The 13,486-nt window shown below is 39.3% G+C and overlaps 1 protein-coding gene across 4 annotated transcripts in view; it reads left to right on the forward strand.

Annotated features, from left to right (window-relative positions):
• Positions 1-13,486, forward strand: part of nipbla (NIPBL cohesin loading factor a) — a 105,544-nt gene that overhangs the window by 31,230 nt on the left and 60,828 nt on the right. For all 4 annotated transcript variants that reach the window (XM_057831468.1, XM_057831467.1, XM_057831469.1 and 1 more), the window contains exons 2-4: positions 6,759-6,831; positions 11,717-11,867; positions 11,963-12,128. In XM_057831468.1, the coding sequence (XP_057687451.1) occupies positions 11,804-11,867; positions 11,963-12,128 (230 nt within the window). In that variant the 5' untranslated portion in view covers positions 6,759-6,831; positions 11,717-11,803. The remainder of the gene's footprint in view (positions 1-6,758; positions 6,832-11,716; positions 11,868-11,962; positions 12,129-13,486) is intronic.

Here is a 13,486-nt window from a genome sequence, read left to right on the forward strand (position 1 = left end):
ATTGCAATACCGTAATACCGTGAAACCGCGTTATTTTTGCTCACGGTTATCGTACCGTCAAAATCTCATACCGGTACATGCCTATGTGCAATATGTTTACTTTGGTGGTGAAGGGTCATGTACAGAACTTCATACGTTATTTTTATTTATTTATTTTTTTATAGAAGTCAGCCAATGCTTAAGGCTATTAGCGCAAGCTAGCGTGCTATGCTATGCATTAAGGGAGTAACGGTACATGTATTTGTATTGAATCGTTTCGGTACGTGGTCCTCGGTTCGGTACGGGGACGTACCAAACGAGTTTCTGACAGAATGTAAAGTGCTGTCAAATTTAGCGCGTTAACGGGTGGTAATTAATTTTTTTAATTAATCACATTAAAATATTTGACGCATTTAACGCAAGAGCGGAATGCCCGCTCATGCTTCCCATAATCCCACTGTTACGTCCCACGGACGGCTGCTAAGGGCGTAATATAAAACGAGCCACGCACACAAGTTGCAAGTGGACACAAATTTATTCACACAAGTCGAACTCGCAATGAACAAAATATACAAATTGCGGAAGAAGCTGGCTTCAGCGTAAGCCCAGGCCAAAACAACAAACAAAACGAAACTACACTTGAACCCCACCCGCTAAGTGAACCCTGATCGTAAAAAAGAAAAAAACAATACAGCCACTACCCTGGCTTCTACACTAAACAAAACGGATTGAACGAAAATGGCAGTTTACCTCTACTGCTGTGGTGCTCTTATTTACAGTGGTGAACAAAAACGATCCAATAACGAATCAACACAAAATACCTCACCGAAAAAGTGGGAGTGTAACAAAATAGCGATCAAATGCACAGGTGAATGAATGGCGAGCAAACAGCTGGCGAGGAGGTACGCGGTACGTATGCTGTCAAAAGCGAAGTTGCGAACTCTGAGTGTTGACTGTAAAATGATGAGCGGTCAGATGACTTTTGTTAACGCTGCCTTTACTTGGTTAACAAGACTCAGGCACAATACAACACACAAGCGGGTATGCAAGCTCAAACAACGGCCTAATAGTATTACCCAGAGCCGTATTACCGTGTATCGGATTAGCTGCTGTAAAGCAAGTGTAGTTATTGCCGCAAACGTAAACAAAGCGCTGCATAATGGATACATCTCAGACAGCGGCTAGTTCGGGTGGCCCGTCAGCGGCGGTGACGTCGTCTGCCCGTCCGGCGTCAGTCAGAGTACGCCACGTTGGGAGGGGAGGCAGCCAGCTGGTGGACACGGCGATCAGATGATTGACAGTCTCAAAAAAGACAACAATTAAACGGCCAGGGCCGTCGCACCACTCAGAAGTGCAGTGAGCAGCGTGGGTAACTGTTAAATGTTAACATGGAAGATGTTTGGCCCTCTGGGTGGGGAATTCATTTTTAAAAAGAGTATAGATGGAACAACTCTTCACTTCAGTGTTGCAACTGTTCAATTTTGCACATCAGATATTTATTTTAAAGAAAAAGTCTTAGCCAAAATTAGTTTTATTTTTTCAAAATATCTACATTTCAGAATATTGTATTTTCTATTTTTGAGCAGAATTCTAGCTTTGTGTAGGCTAATGTTCCTATTGTTGAAAGCACAAAAGTGTGTAATAAACAACTAGCACATTTATATTTTGTATTTTGTTTTCTTACTGTACCGAAAACGAACCGAACCGTGACCTCAAAACCGAGGTACGTACCGAACCGAGATTTTTGTGTACCGTTACACCCCTACTATGCATACATATAATAGTTGTCGTGTAATGTTAGTCCTGTCAGCATGCTTGGTAGGATTTTATACTATGCAGAGAAACCTCATACTTTATTGAATATGGGTTCACTCACTGCCGTTTATATTATTATAAGGCAAGCCATTAATCCATTTTGTTCTACCATATTTTTGTTATGAGGAATGAGTGATAAACCTTACTATATAATGTTTGTATTTTACAGTGTTAGTTATAAGTTAGTAAGTTATTGAGAGGCCTTTTGGTTATTGATATGCGCATGCTGAAAAGCATCTTTCGTGGCACGCCAGACCCACTTTGAGTGTTTGTTGCCAAAAAGCTCAATCTTGGTCTCACACAAAAATACACACGGTCCCAGGCTTCAACTGGGACCGTGTGCTTTGGTCAGATGAGACCACATGAGAGATCACAAACCTCATACCCACTGTGAAGTATGGGGGTGGGTCAGTGATGCTGTGGGACTGTTTCGCTTCCAAAGGCCCTTGGAACCTTGTTAGGGTGCATGTTATAATGAATGCTTTGAAATACCAGGACATTTTAAATCAAAATCTGTTGCCCTTTGCCCGAAAGCTGAAAATGGGTTGTCACTGGGTCTTTTAGCAAGACATTGACCCTAAACATATGGCCAAATCTACACAGAAATGGTTCACCAGACACAAAATCAAGCTCCTCCCATGGCCATCTCAGTCCCCAGACCTTGTTTTGTTGGCAAAAGGGGGTTGTACAAAGTATTAACACCAGGGGTGCTAATAATTGTAACACACATTATTTGATGTCAAATAATTTTTTCTTTATGTGGGATTTTTTTCCCCACTGAATGAATGCACTTGTATTGAAAGTTGGATTTTTCTCTTTTTTTTTCCATTAAGGTCCCATATTATTTAAATTAAAAAAAATTATTAGAAGCTAAAAAACACATCTTTTTCAGGGGTGCCAATAATTATGGAGGGCACTGTACATGTACCTTAGCTCGGAGCTACGGCGAAGCATTAGTATAAATTAGGGCTGTCAAAATTATCGCGTTAAAGGGCGGTAATTAATTTTAAAAATTAATCATGTTAAAATATTTGACGCAATTAACGCACATGTCCCGCTCAGACAGTATTCTGCCTTTTGGTAAGTTTTACAGCAAGGCTTTTTGTGCTGTCTAACAGTGAACTCTTGTGGTCGCTTTGCGACATGGTTTGTTTTCTTGCCAGTTCAATATGGCTGCACGACGTCTTGGGCTGACGCCTACGTTGTAATGTTGTGCTTATATGATCCTTGGACAAGATTTGTCCGTAAGTATGGTTGTTGTAAAGAATATACATATTATGTTAGTAAGCGAAATGTTATATTTTTAGTATGAGACGCTTTTTGTTTATGTTTAGTGAACCTGTATAGCGTGCTAAGCTAACGTTGTTGCTAATGCAATGCTTGTGTACTGTACTTTTTTTTGTAGTTTTACGACGGTCTAAAGAGGACAATGGTTTGAGGCCAATTGATTAATAAATCAGATGAAAAAGGAAGAAGTCTGATTATTAAGGCGTCGTTCACTAGCCGTCTAGCTTTGGAAAAAGTAGACGCTTCGGAGTGAGGACAGCATAGACAGATTTAAATGACAGTAGAGTGAAATGCCCACTACAGTCCTTATGTACCGTATGTTGAATTTATACATCCATCTTGTGTCTTATCTTTCCATTCCAACAATTTATTTTACAGAATATATATATAATTTACAGAAAAATATGGCATATTTTATAGATGGTTTGAATTGCGATTAATTGGGATTAATTACGATTAATTAATTTTTAAGCTGTAATTAACTCGATTAAAAATTTTAATCGTTTGACAGCCCTAGTATAAATTAGTGTTGCACGATTTACACCCCCCCCCCCCCCCTTTTTTTTTTTTTTTTTTTAGCCCCGATATCGATACCCGGCTGTGCAATATCGGCCCACACCATACCGATACCACTTTGTTTGAAATTGGTATGTATATATACGTACACAAAGTGAATCAAGTAGAACTTTTTATTGCATACTTGGTATGGGTGACATTAGTTAAATAGATCTTTGGCTCTTAAAGGCCAAAATAGTGCTAAATTGGTATTATAAAATAAAAAATGTATAACACTAGCCCAACAGTAAGAATGTAAAAATACAATGAATGAATAATAAAAAATTTTAAACCCTGAGATTTGACTCTCAAAGGCCAGAGCAACTTTTAATGTAATTATAAGTAATGTAATTGATTGAATAGCCTCCCTCTTTGCGCACCAGCAGCAACATAAATGCACCTATAGCTACGCAGAAATGCAAACAGCGAACGAGTGAGACTCTCTGTCTTACACAGACACACTTAGCCACTTAGCTTAGCTTTCTTTGCTTGCTTCTACAGCACTTTTTGAAACAGATCTCAAATTACTGGGGCATTTCTTTCAGTAAGACAGTAAAAGTAAAGTGAACAATTTGAGCTGACCAGGGTTTGATGCTCCGGTCCAGCCCCCTTCCTCTGGAGCGCAGTCCTGCTGTTGCAGCCTCAAAATCTTTGTGTTCGTTTACATGTCTCGTCTTCAAATGTTTTATCAGGTTCGAGGTATTGAAACTGGACGACCTAACACCACCTCTTGAAATTTTCAGGCCGCAAATCTTGCTTTCTATTCCGAAATATTTCAGACCACTGACATTCTTTGTCCTGGTTTGTTTTTCCGCCATACAAAAAAGCTGCCCCGCCATTAGTTAAGAGCGGGTATTGGTTCTCATTGCTCTGGAGCAGGCCAATAGCAATAGCTGCTTGGCCTGCAAAGTGACTACGTGTCATCACACAACAGATTGTATTGAGCGTCAGGAGAAAAAATGGCTGCGGTCAAGTGTCGTCATACTGGACCGGTAAATGGTGTCGGCGCCCTCTTTGTTGGTACTCGCCGATTCCGATATCACCATTTAAGGCCGGATCAGCCCCCCCTGCAGATACTAGTATCGGTATAGGTGCATCTGTAGTATAAATTCTCTTCTATTGATTCTAATTTAATGTGGATGAGGCAAAATAATAAGGATTTTCTTGTTTGTAAAACCGATTGTAAAAAAACCGCATGATTTCAATATTGATGATTTTAACGGAGGCGGCAAGGTGCTACTTAAAGTACGTAGCTGTTTCTATACCTATATTAGCCTGATGCAATAATACGACTTATTCTCGTACTATTAATTCGACATTTATTCTTCAACCGTATTAACAGTACAATTAGTTTGCCACCTTAATTATAGCAGAAGACCGATGTAATTTATTGTTTGACTGACCTGGTTCTGACTGGTTAGACGACTGGCGCAGCATGTCAAATACGGGGCACTCATTGACTTGTATTCCATGAAGACGGAGGTGTTAAATCATATTGGTCGTGCAGCCACCTTTGCGTGACATAGTTGTGTTGAAAATGTTGCACGGAGCTGACTGGACACTTTTCTTTGTGAAGTTGAGCCTTACTTTTGAGAGCCGCCGCACAGTGTCTATGGTTGAAATCAAGCTGCATTGCAGAAACACTAGGGATGCAACGATACAGTTACGTCATGATTCGGTACGATTTTCAATACGAGGGACACGATTTTCGATTCAATTCAATATATTTAATGCTCTGAAACAGAAAATACAAGTGTTCTTTTTGTTGTTTTTTGTTTATTTTGCTAACAATGAAAAATAACAATGCCATCATATAAACAAGCTTTATAGTGCATAATGTTTATTCTTATTCTTCCTTCTTACTGATCTGAAGAAATTTTGTATAAAATTGTTGAGAACAATCTTTACGGTGTGTAAAGTGAGGCGGGGCACACTGTTGATTACTATTACTCTCTTAGCAGGTATGTTTACCACATGAGAAAACATCCTATTTGTGGTCGGAGTCCATCTTTGTTACGTACTGAATTAACAATATTTGCAGCATTATCTATAGTCACTAGTATGGATTTATTTGGCCTGCTTAACTTCCATTCAGTCATGGCGGTTTTTATTCATCAATGTTGTGTATGTACCACGCGTCCCATGATCACTCTGGGCTCACGCAGCCAATGGCATGGGACTTGGGGGGGGGATCTAGCGTAGCACGTTTAGGTTGCTATATCTAGTGTGTGCGCGCGAGTGTTGTCGGGTATTAAAAAAAGTTAACAGACGCCACAAAAGTCACGTCTGCTCATTACTGCACAACACCAGCATTTGACAATCGACTTTCATAAACAGAATGAGTTTGAAGTACTTCATTAGCCACTCATTGTTCATCACGTAACCGTGAGTTAGCTCTCTGAGAGCCACGGTCTTAACCTGTGTGTTGTCAAAGCGAAGTTAATCGTAGCAGCCAAGTCGGCAACAATATATTGGCGGACATTGTTGTACGTATCCGTAAAGACAGTCATTGTTTAAAATGTACGAGTGGGGATAGCATATCAGCTCACCGAAAATGCTGGCAATCAACGGATCTGTACGCTATTGAAGCCGGCAAGCCGCCTCCTTAAGTTTCTGTCTTTCCTCACGAGCAATGATCCTCGTGCGCCACAGCTCCCACCTTTCGTGCCGTTTGGGGAAGGAGTGGAGGAGGAGGGGCTGCTAGCGGCATAGTTTGTTTTTTTTTTCCCAGGCAAAGCTGCGCCGGACATTTTAGCGAGAGACACGACAAAAATAAATTCGGAAAATACATTTTGGGAGCTTTTCATTTGGATCGAACATTTTTGCGTATTGAATTAAAGAGGGCGAGCATTGTTGCATCCTTAACAAACACACACTTCATGTGGCTTCTTCTTCGTGGTATTAGGCAGCTATTTTTCCGATCAGCGGTCAGTGCATCGAAACTTGGAATCGAAAAAAAAAATTTGAACGGTTCCGAGAGAATCGGAGTGTGAGTCCTGGATCCCATCGATGCCCAACACTCTGGTGCTACCCCCCATTTTAATTTTGATTAATTTATAAGCAATATGTGTGCGTCTCAATGTCTGAATAAAATGCAACATTCTTTATTTATTTTTCCACAGCTCGTTGGAGGGTTTGTTTTTCCTCTGAAATGTCACTGTGTCCACCTGAGGCGGCACAGCGTTTGTCGACAAGGTACGCTGAGAATAGACAATGCTAATTTTTCCTTGATGTGATGATTCTTTATGATGTAAACAAAGTGTTGTTGCTGTTCAAGTGTTAATGAGGAGGTTGCATGCAAATAGGTTGTCATGCTTTGCAGTAAGACAGCACTTCTCAGTTTTGCCTCATGCTAAAGAATAAAAACAATGAAACTGTTTGGATATGGTAACTAAATTTTCCCTCATTTTACATACAACTTGGGAGTCCAAGGACTTTTCAAGATAATAACAAAATAGAAAATGCACATAATATGTAATTGAGCTCATATTTATGAGACTGTACACAATGAACAGGATCATTACTTTTGAGAACAATTATAGAGGAAACTAATCTAAAAATGAGACTGCATTAGGGAGTGCCAACAGCTTGTCACCAGTACTGTGAATGATCATTGATCATTTCTTGTTTTATTACAGTAATGCAATCGTCCAATAGCAAATAGTAGTGGGTGGGCAATTACGGTAGTTTTAGTTTAAACATTTTAATAAGAACTTATTCTTGCTATTAAAATATAAATGCAGAACACATTTTTGAGTGCCGACTGATTCTTTTAGTGGCAAAGGGTGAAAATGATTTGTGATGCACCTGTGCATCTGATGCCATTATTTTATCTTTTAGTAACACAACTTGTACCAACAAACAAGTTTAATAGTAATCATTAACCACTAGAGGCGTGCGAAATTTCCGATTCTTAGATTATTTGCGATTCGGCCGTGGAAGATTCGAGAACGATTCACAAACATCCAAATTCCGATTATTGAATTATACCAGCTAAAGCGGGAATAAAACACAGCGCGGTCTTCAGGACGCAATGAGGAACGGACCGAGAGTAAATATCATGTTCAACTCATGCCGCTAGAAAAAAAAAAACAAAAAAAACAATAATACCTGACTGCGGCCGTCAGCCGCTACAAACAGCGCCCATTTGCTAGTTGCTACAAACATATGGCAACATACGGCTATGGTAGATATCACATATATCTAGAACTAGATGTGAAATGACAGACGACGGCTGTGTTAGATCATATACCAAGAACTAGATGCGAAATGACACTTTCCTGCGCTAATAAACAGGCGCCATCTTAAAGCAGTAGACTTCTCTAGAAGGCTCTGTTGTAGCAAACCTAATTACTTTTTATCTTTAAAAAAAAAAAAAAAAAAAAAAAAACGGCAAAATCTTGACTTGAATCTGTCTTTAAATGATGAAACAGTTTTAAAACGTTCACATCGAAAGTAGACAGAGGGGAAATTATGGAATAACGGGAGCAATTTTAACAACTTTAACGGTTGATTCACACACGTTAAATTAATTGAATGTAGTTTAAAGCTGCCGATACAGAATGGGGACTTGAGTATTTTATTTAGTGTTTTTAACGGTTAACTTGATACTGAAATAGTAATTTGTTTAGCCTGGGAGGATTTTTGAATAATTTTGGAACTAGTGTACATAAAATTAAAAGCGGCGGAGCCTCTGAATCGTAATCGCAATCAAATCGTTAGGTGCCCAAAGATTCCCACCTCTATTAACCACTGTTACTAGAGGTGTGCAAAATTTCCGATTCTTAGATTATTCGCGATTCGGCCGTGGAAGATTCGAGAACCATTCACAAACATCCAAATTCTGATTATTGAAATATGCCAAGTAAAGCGAAAGTACAACACATTCAGCGCGGTCTTCGGCACAATGAAGAATGGAGCGAGAGCAGCTAAACATCATGCTTCTCATTACCCCGGCCCCTTGGGTAATGCCAATGCTCAACTCACGACTCTAGCTGAACTCATGCCACGAGATAAAAAACACAACAACATACCTGACTGCTGCCGAAAAGCTGCTAAAAAAGTACATCCGTAAAATGTTACCATAGATATCATTTATATAGGACTAGATGCATTATAGATTCGATAGCGTTAGCAGCACATCTACAAAAAGCTAGATGCGGGCGTTAGTAAACGGCCGCCATCTTAAAGCAGTACACTTTCCTGCAAGGCTGTTGTAGCGAACCTTCCAAGTGAACCTAATTAACTTTTTATCTAAAATACTCCCAAATCGGTAAAATATTGACTTGAATGTATCTTTAAAATAGTTTTAAAACTTTCACATGTCGAAAGTAGACAAAAGGGAAATTATGGAATAACGGGAGCAATAATCGTTTTATAATCGAATCGGAGCCTCTGAATCATAATCGTAATCGAATCATTAGGTGCCCAAAGATTCCCAGCTCTAACTGTTACTATTAACATGTAAAAACTAGGGATGTTTTGATTGCATATTTTTGCACCCGAGTTGAGTCCGAGTGACCTGATTTGGAAAATCTGCCGATACCGAGACCCAATCTGATTCTGAAAAAAAGTTTTTTAACAGATTTCCAAATATGTACCGGTAACTCTCCCACCGTGCCGCCTTCATAATCTGAATTATTTTTTAAACATTTAAACAAGAATAACGTCGAAAAAATGCTTATTAAATGCTTCATTGAATGAGTCCACTCAAATCCACTCATGCTGCTGAAAGTCTCTCACTTAAACAATGAGTTGCCACACCAAATTTACGCAAGTTTAACGATGATTGACACATTTGTGCCTTTGATCGTAGAGCTACCAAGCTTCTCTAGCAAGATCAAAGCTACAAACCTGTCAATCATTGTAAACTTTTAAGTACCAAATGCAAGCTGGACAGTTTGGCCGCACTGCTTAGCAGGAGGGAGGGTGAGAGGCTGTGGCGCCGTAGGTCATGAAGCTGAAAAAGACAAGGGCGTAGGTTTGGTCTCAACATTGGTTGGGACGATATAACGGCATAACCTGCATTCACACTTTTTGCTAGGGATGGGACATTAATAATACCAAACAGATTGGTTGAACGCGGGTCAGGGCTACATTTCCCACGAATATGAACCTAATTAATTGATAGGCTAAATGATCAATGCATATGTATTTGTTCAAATGATACACCATTCGATTCAAACCTTTGTTTCCAAAAACAATAAAAATTTTGAAAACTTCCAGAGTAAATGGATTTTATTAGCTAATGTAAATTGCAATATTTGAACATAAATCAACATACACAATTAATACAAACCTGTTAATAATCTCTTAACTATTCAGAAATGCAAAAAAAAACAAAAAAAAAATAAAAAAATAAATATTTGCCTTAAGCAGTGTTGTTTTCGTCAACGATGACTATAACGAAAATATTTCAATGACGAACAATTTTTTCATGACAATGACGAGACGATAACTAGCTTAAAACGTGTCGTGGGAGACTAAAACTTAACGACAATAATGTCAGTTTTTGTCTGACGAGACGATAACAAGACGAAAATGCGCCGTAGTTTTCGTCGTATGTTCACAATGTGTGACATTTTATGTGTAGTTAGCCTGCCTGGATGTGTCACTCATGTGACGTGCTGCGACCCCCCCAACTCACCCACCTAGTCTAGTGGCCTCTCCAGTCTCCCCATCGCTTGTTTTTAGACACACATTTGTCTTATCTCGGCAACAGAGAATATACAATGTTGTGTTAGCCTAGTAAGGTCTGTGCTAAGTGCTAAATGTAACTTTGCCTTGTGTTGAATTGTGCTATATAAATAAATTTGCCTTGCCTTGCCTTGCCTTGTAGCATTCACGTTAGCATTAGGCTGTGGCTAACGGCGAGTGTCCTTCTAAACTCTCGGACAACTTTTTTTTTTTTACATACAGTTCGTGGCGTCCAGGCGGGTATAATTAATAAAAGATAAGCCTACTGTTTCCTGCTGAGTGTGTATTATCACGTGATAGATTTGTAGATGCAACAATAAGTGCTCATCCGTCAATGTTCATTGGAAACTTTTTCCTACTTATTTTTGGAGTGAAACTTCTGAATTTTACAGACGAAAATATTGAATTAACGTCGACTAAAACTAGACGAAATTAGTCTTAGTTTTCGTCAACAAAAACTGGACGAAGACAAACACATTTTGAGATGACTAAAATATGACTAAGACTAATAAGTATTATAGTCCAAAAGACGAAAACTAAGACTAAAATTAAAATGGCTGCCAAAAACAACACTGGTCTTAAGACCACTCAACATTGTCTAAATAAATTCATTATAACTGAAAGGAATTCTTAGTCAGGGAATAACAAAAACAAATCAAAATGGAGCCTTCCTTCAGATAAAACACTACTGCTTTTGTCCACTTCACACAGTTTATGGTTGTGCTAACTCTGATGCAGGTTGGACTTTAAGTAGCAAAATTGTGTTCCCCACCTCCACAACATTGACATCTTTTTACATTACGTACAGTGGCTGCTGCTGGCCAAAAAAAACTAGACAATCTAAGGATATAATTTTGTATAATGCAAATAAGATTACTTAAAAGTTGGTGGGGACAGTTTGAGCAACCTGAAAACTTGGTAGTGTCATGTCCTTATCGTCCCTATGCAAACCTACTCCCTTGGAAAAACTTTTTTTTTTTTTTTTTTTAGTTAAAACCCGATCCTTTTCACCCAATTCCGATCCTCTGAAAAACGGTGCGATCGCCCCAATTTCCGATCACGGGATCGGGACATCCCTAGTAAAAACAATAATACTTAGTCTCCACTTTAATTGAGTGATTTGTTTCACAGTTGTGTCGCACATTCAAGTTTGTCACGCAAGTTCAAAAAGTTAAATGTCAACATATGGCATCCTTTTGTTAACATCCTGTCTATATTCTACTCTCACATATATTTTGTTGCAACACAACTTTTTGAAGTATGACAAAGCCAAAGAAAAAGTGCAATGTTAGATTTTTGACTAGTCACACATGATACAACTTTGCAGGAACCCTTGAAGTTAAGTAATTCTATCAGCTAAATCCTATTCACTTTCCTCCTTCAGGTGTCAGGAGATGTGAGGACGGGAGTCATTCGTCGGCCCCCCGATCTACCTGTGTATCAACACACTTCCCCCACCCTCACCTCAAGCATGAATGGGGATATGCCTCATGTTCCCATCACTACTCTCGCTGGGATCGCTAGCCTGACAGACTGTGAGTGGCATCAATTGCGTCCTACCCCAACACACAGCTGATGAATCACCTTTTGACCAGTATTACACATCGTATTTCTACATTTCTCGTGACAGTGTTGAACCAGCTGCCCCTTCCCTCCCCCTTGCCGGCAACCACCACGAAGAGCCTCTTGTACAATGGGAGAATAGCAGAAGAGGTTAACTGTCTTCTGGGCTGCCGGGATGAGAACCTTGCCTCCCAGCTCGCCCATGGCCTGAACCAGGTCTCCACAGAGCACATGTAAGTAACTACTAGAGAGCCTCTGTGAACAGTGACTATTTGTAACGCTTAAACTGCAAAAAGGTTACTTTTTTAACTTGTTGTCAGTCAATTGACAATTATATTTAGACAAGCATTAATTCAATCAAAATCCATAGACTTCACCATTAGTGGACGGGACACGGAGGAGGCCTCTTTTAAAAAAAAACTTCAAATATTTTAAAAACCAAAGCCGCTAGCGACCTAATACCAAAACAGGCACCTTCCTTAGGCATATGTGAGTCTCCATGGTTAGGTTCATACTGCAGGTCTTAATGCACAATTCCGATTTTTTGTCATGTTTTTTTTTTTTTTTTTTTGGGCGTGCCCGTTAAAACTGCTTATGTCCATTGAGCCCGTTCAAGTATCACGCATGCGCACTAATTCGCAGCCTGAGACGCGCTGAGCAAATTGATCCGCATATGCAGGAGCATCAAAACAAATGACTACACATGACGCACAGATAAACATACGGACAGTTTGCCACGACTCGTGTAAGCAATCTTGAAATATAGCTCATTTGGAGCGGAGCGAAAACTGAGCATTCAGAGGCTTATCCTCAACCCATTTAATTTTTTTATGACTGTTGTCAAGCCTGCTACTTCCCGAAAAGCTGCGTTCGAACTAGGTGCTAACGCTAATAAACAGCTGCACCGCTACTGTAGCACCCTGTCGCGCTTGCTCTTTGCTGACGTAATTGCTGCATGACTTCCGATTTGGGAGACTTGACATTTTAGACCGCCGCCACATTCTGGAAAAATGTGGCCCAGATCAGATTTAAACCACATACGAAAGTGACCCAGATCGGATTTGAAATGGTCTTCTTCTATGTCACATTCAGACCGTCAAGTTAATGCCTCACTTGAGTCGTAAAAACACGAAAAAATCGGATTCGTGCATTAAGACCTGCGGTGTGAACCTACTCCATGAGCAGCGGCATCAAAAAAATCAAAGTCGTTCCCAAATGTATCCCAATTTATTATTTTTTTATATAACAACATTTAAAATGGCCATAAAATTGTCAGATTTTACACTAGATGCAGAAAAATCTATATTTTCAGGATCAATATTTAACATTATATTATATTTATATATTATATAACAGACTACATTTAACACAAGTTTTTGCCCGAAATAGCGACTTCAATTTTTTTATTTAGTGCAATTTTGACATTTGTCAACAGCTAATAAATCACTCAGTTTTCACATCAGAAGCTGAATACTTGAGGAAAGCAGGCAGAATCATCTTAATTTTACACAACAAAAGCAAATTTGGCATTTTTCTGTGTAGGAAAGCATGCAGAATCATCTTAATTTTACTCAACAAAAGCAAATTTGGC

Source organism: Corythoichthys intestinalis, chromosome 3 (genome assembly GCF_030265065.1).
Source record: "Corythoichthys intestinalis isolate RoL2023-P3 chromosome 3, ASM3026506v1, whole genome shotgun sequence".
Lineage (NCBI taxonomy): Eukaryota > Metazoa > Chordata > Actinopteri > Syngnathiformes > Syngnathidae > Corythoichthys > Corythoichthys intestinalis.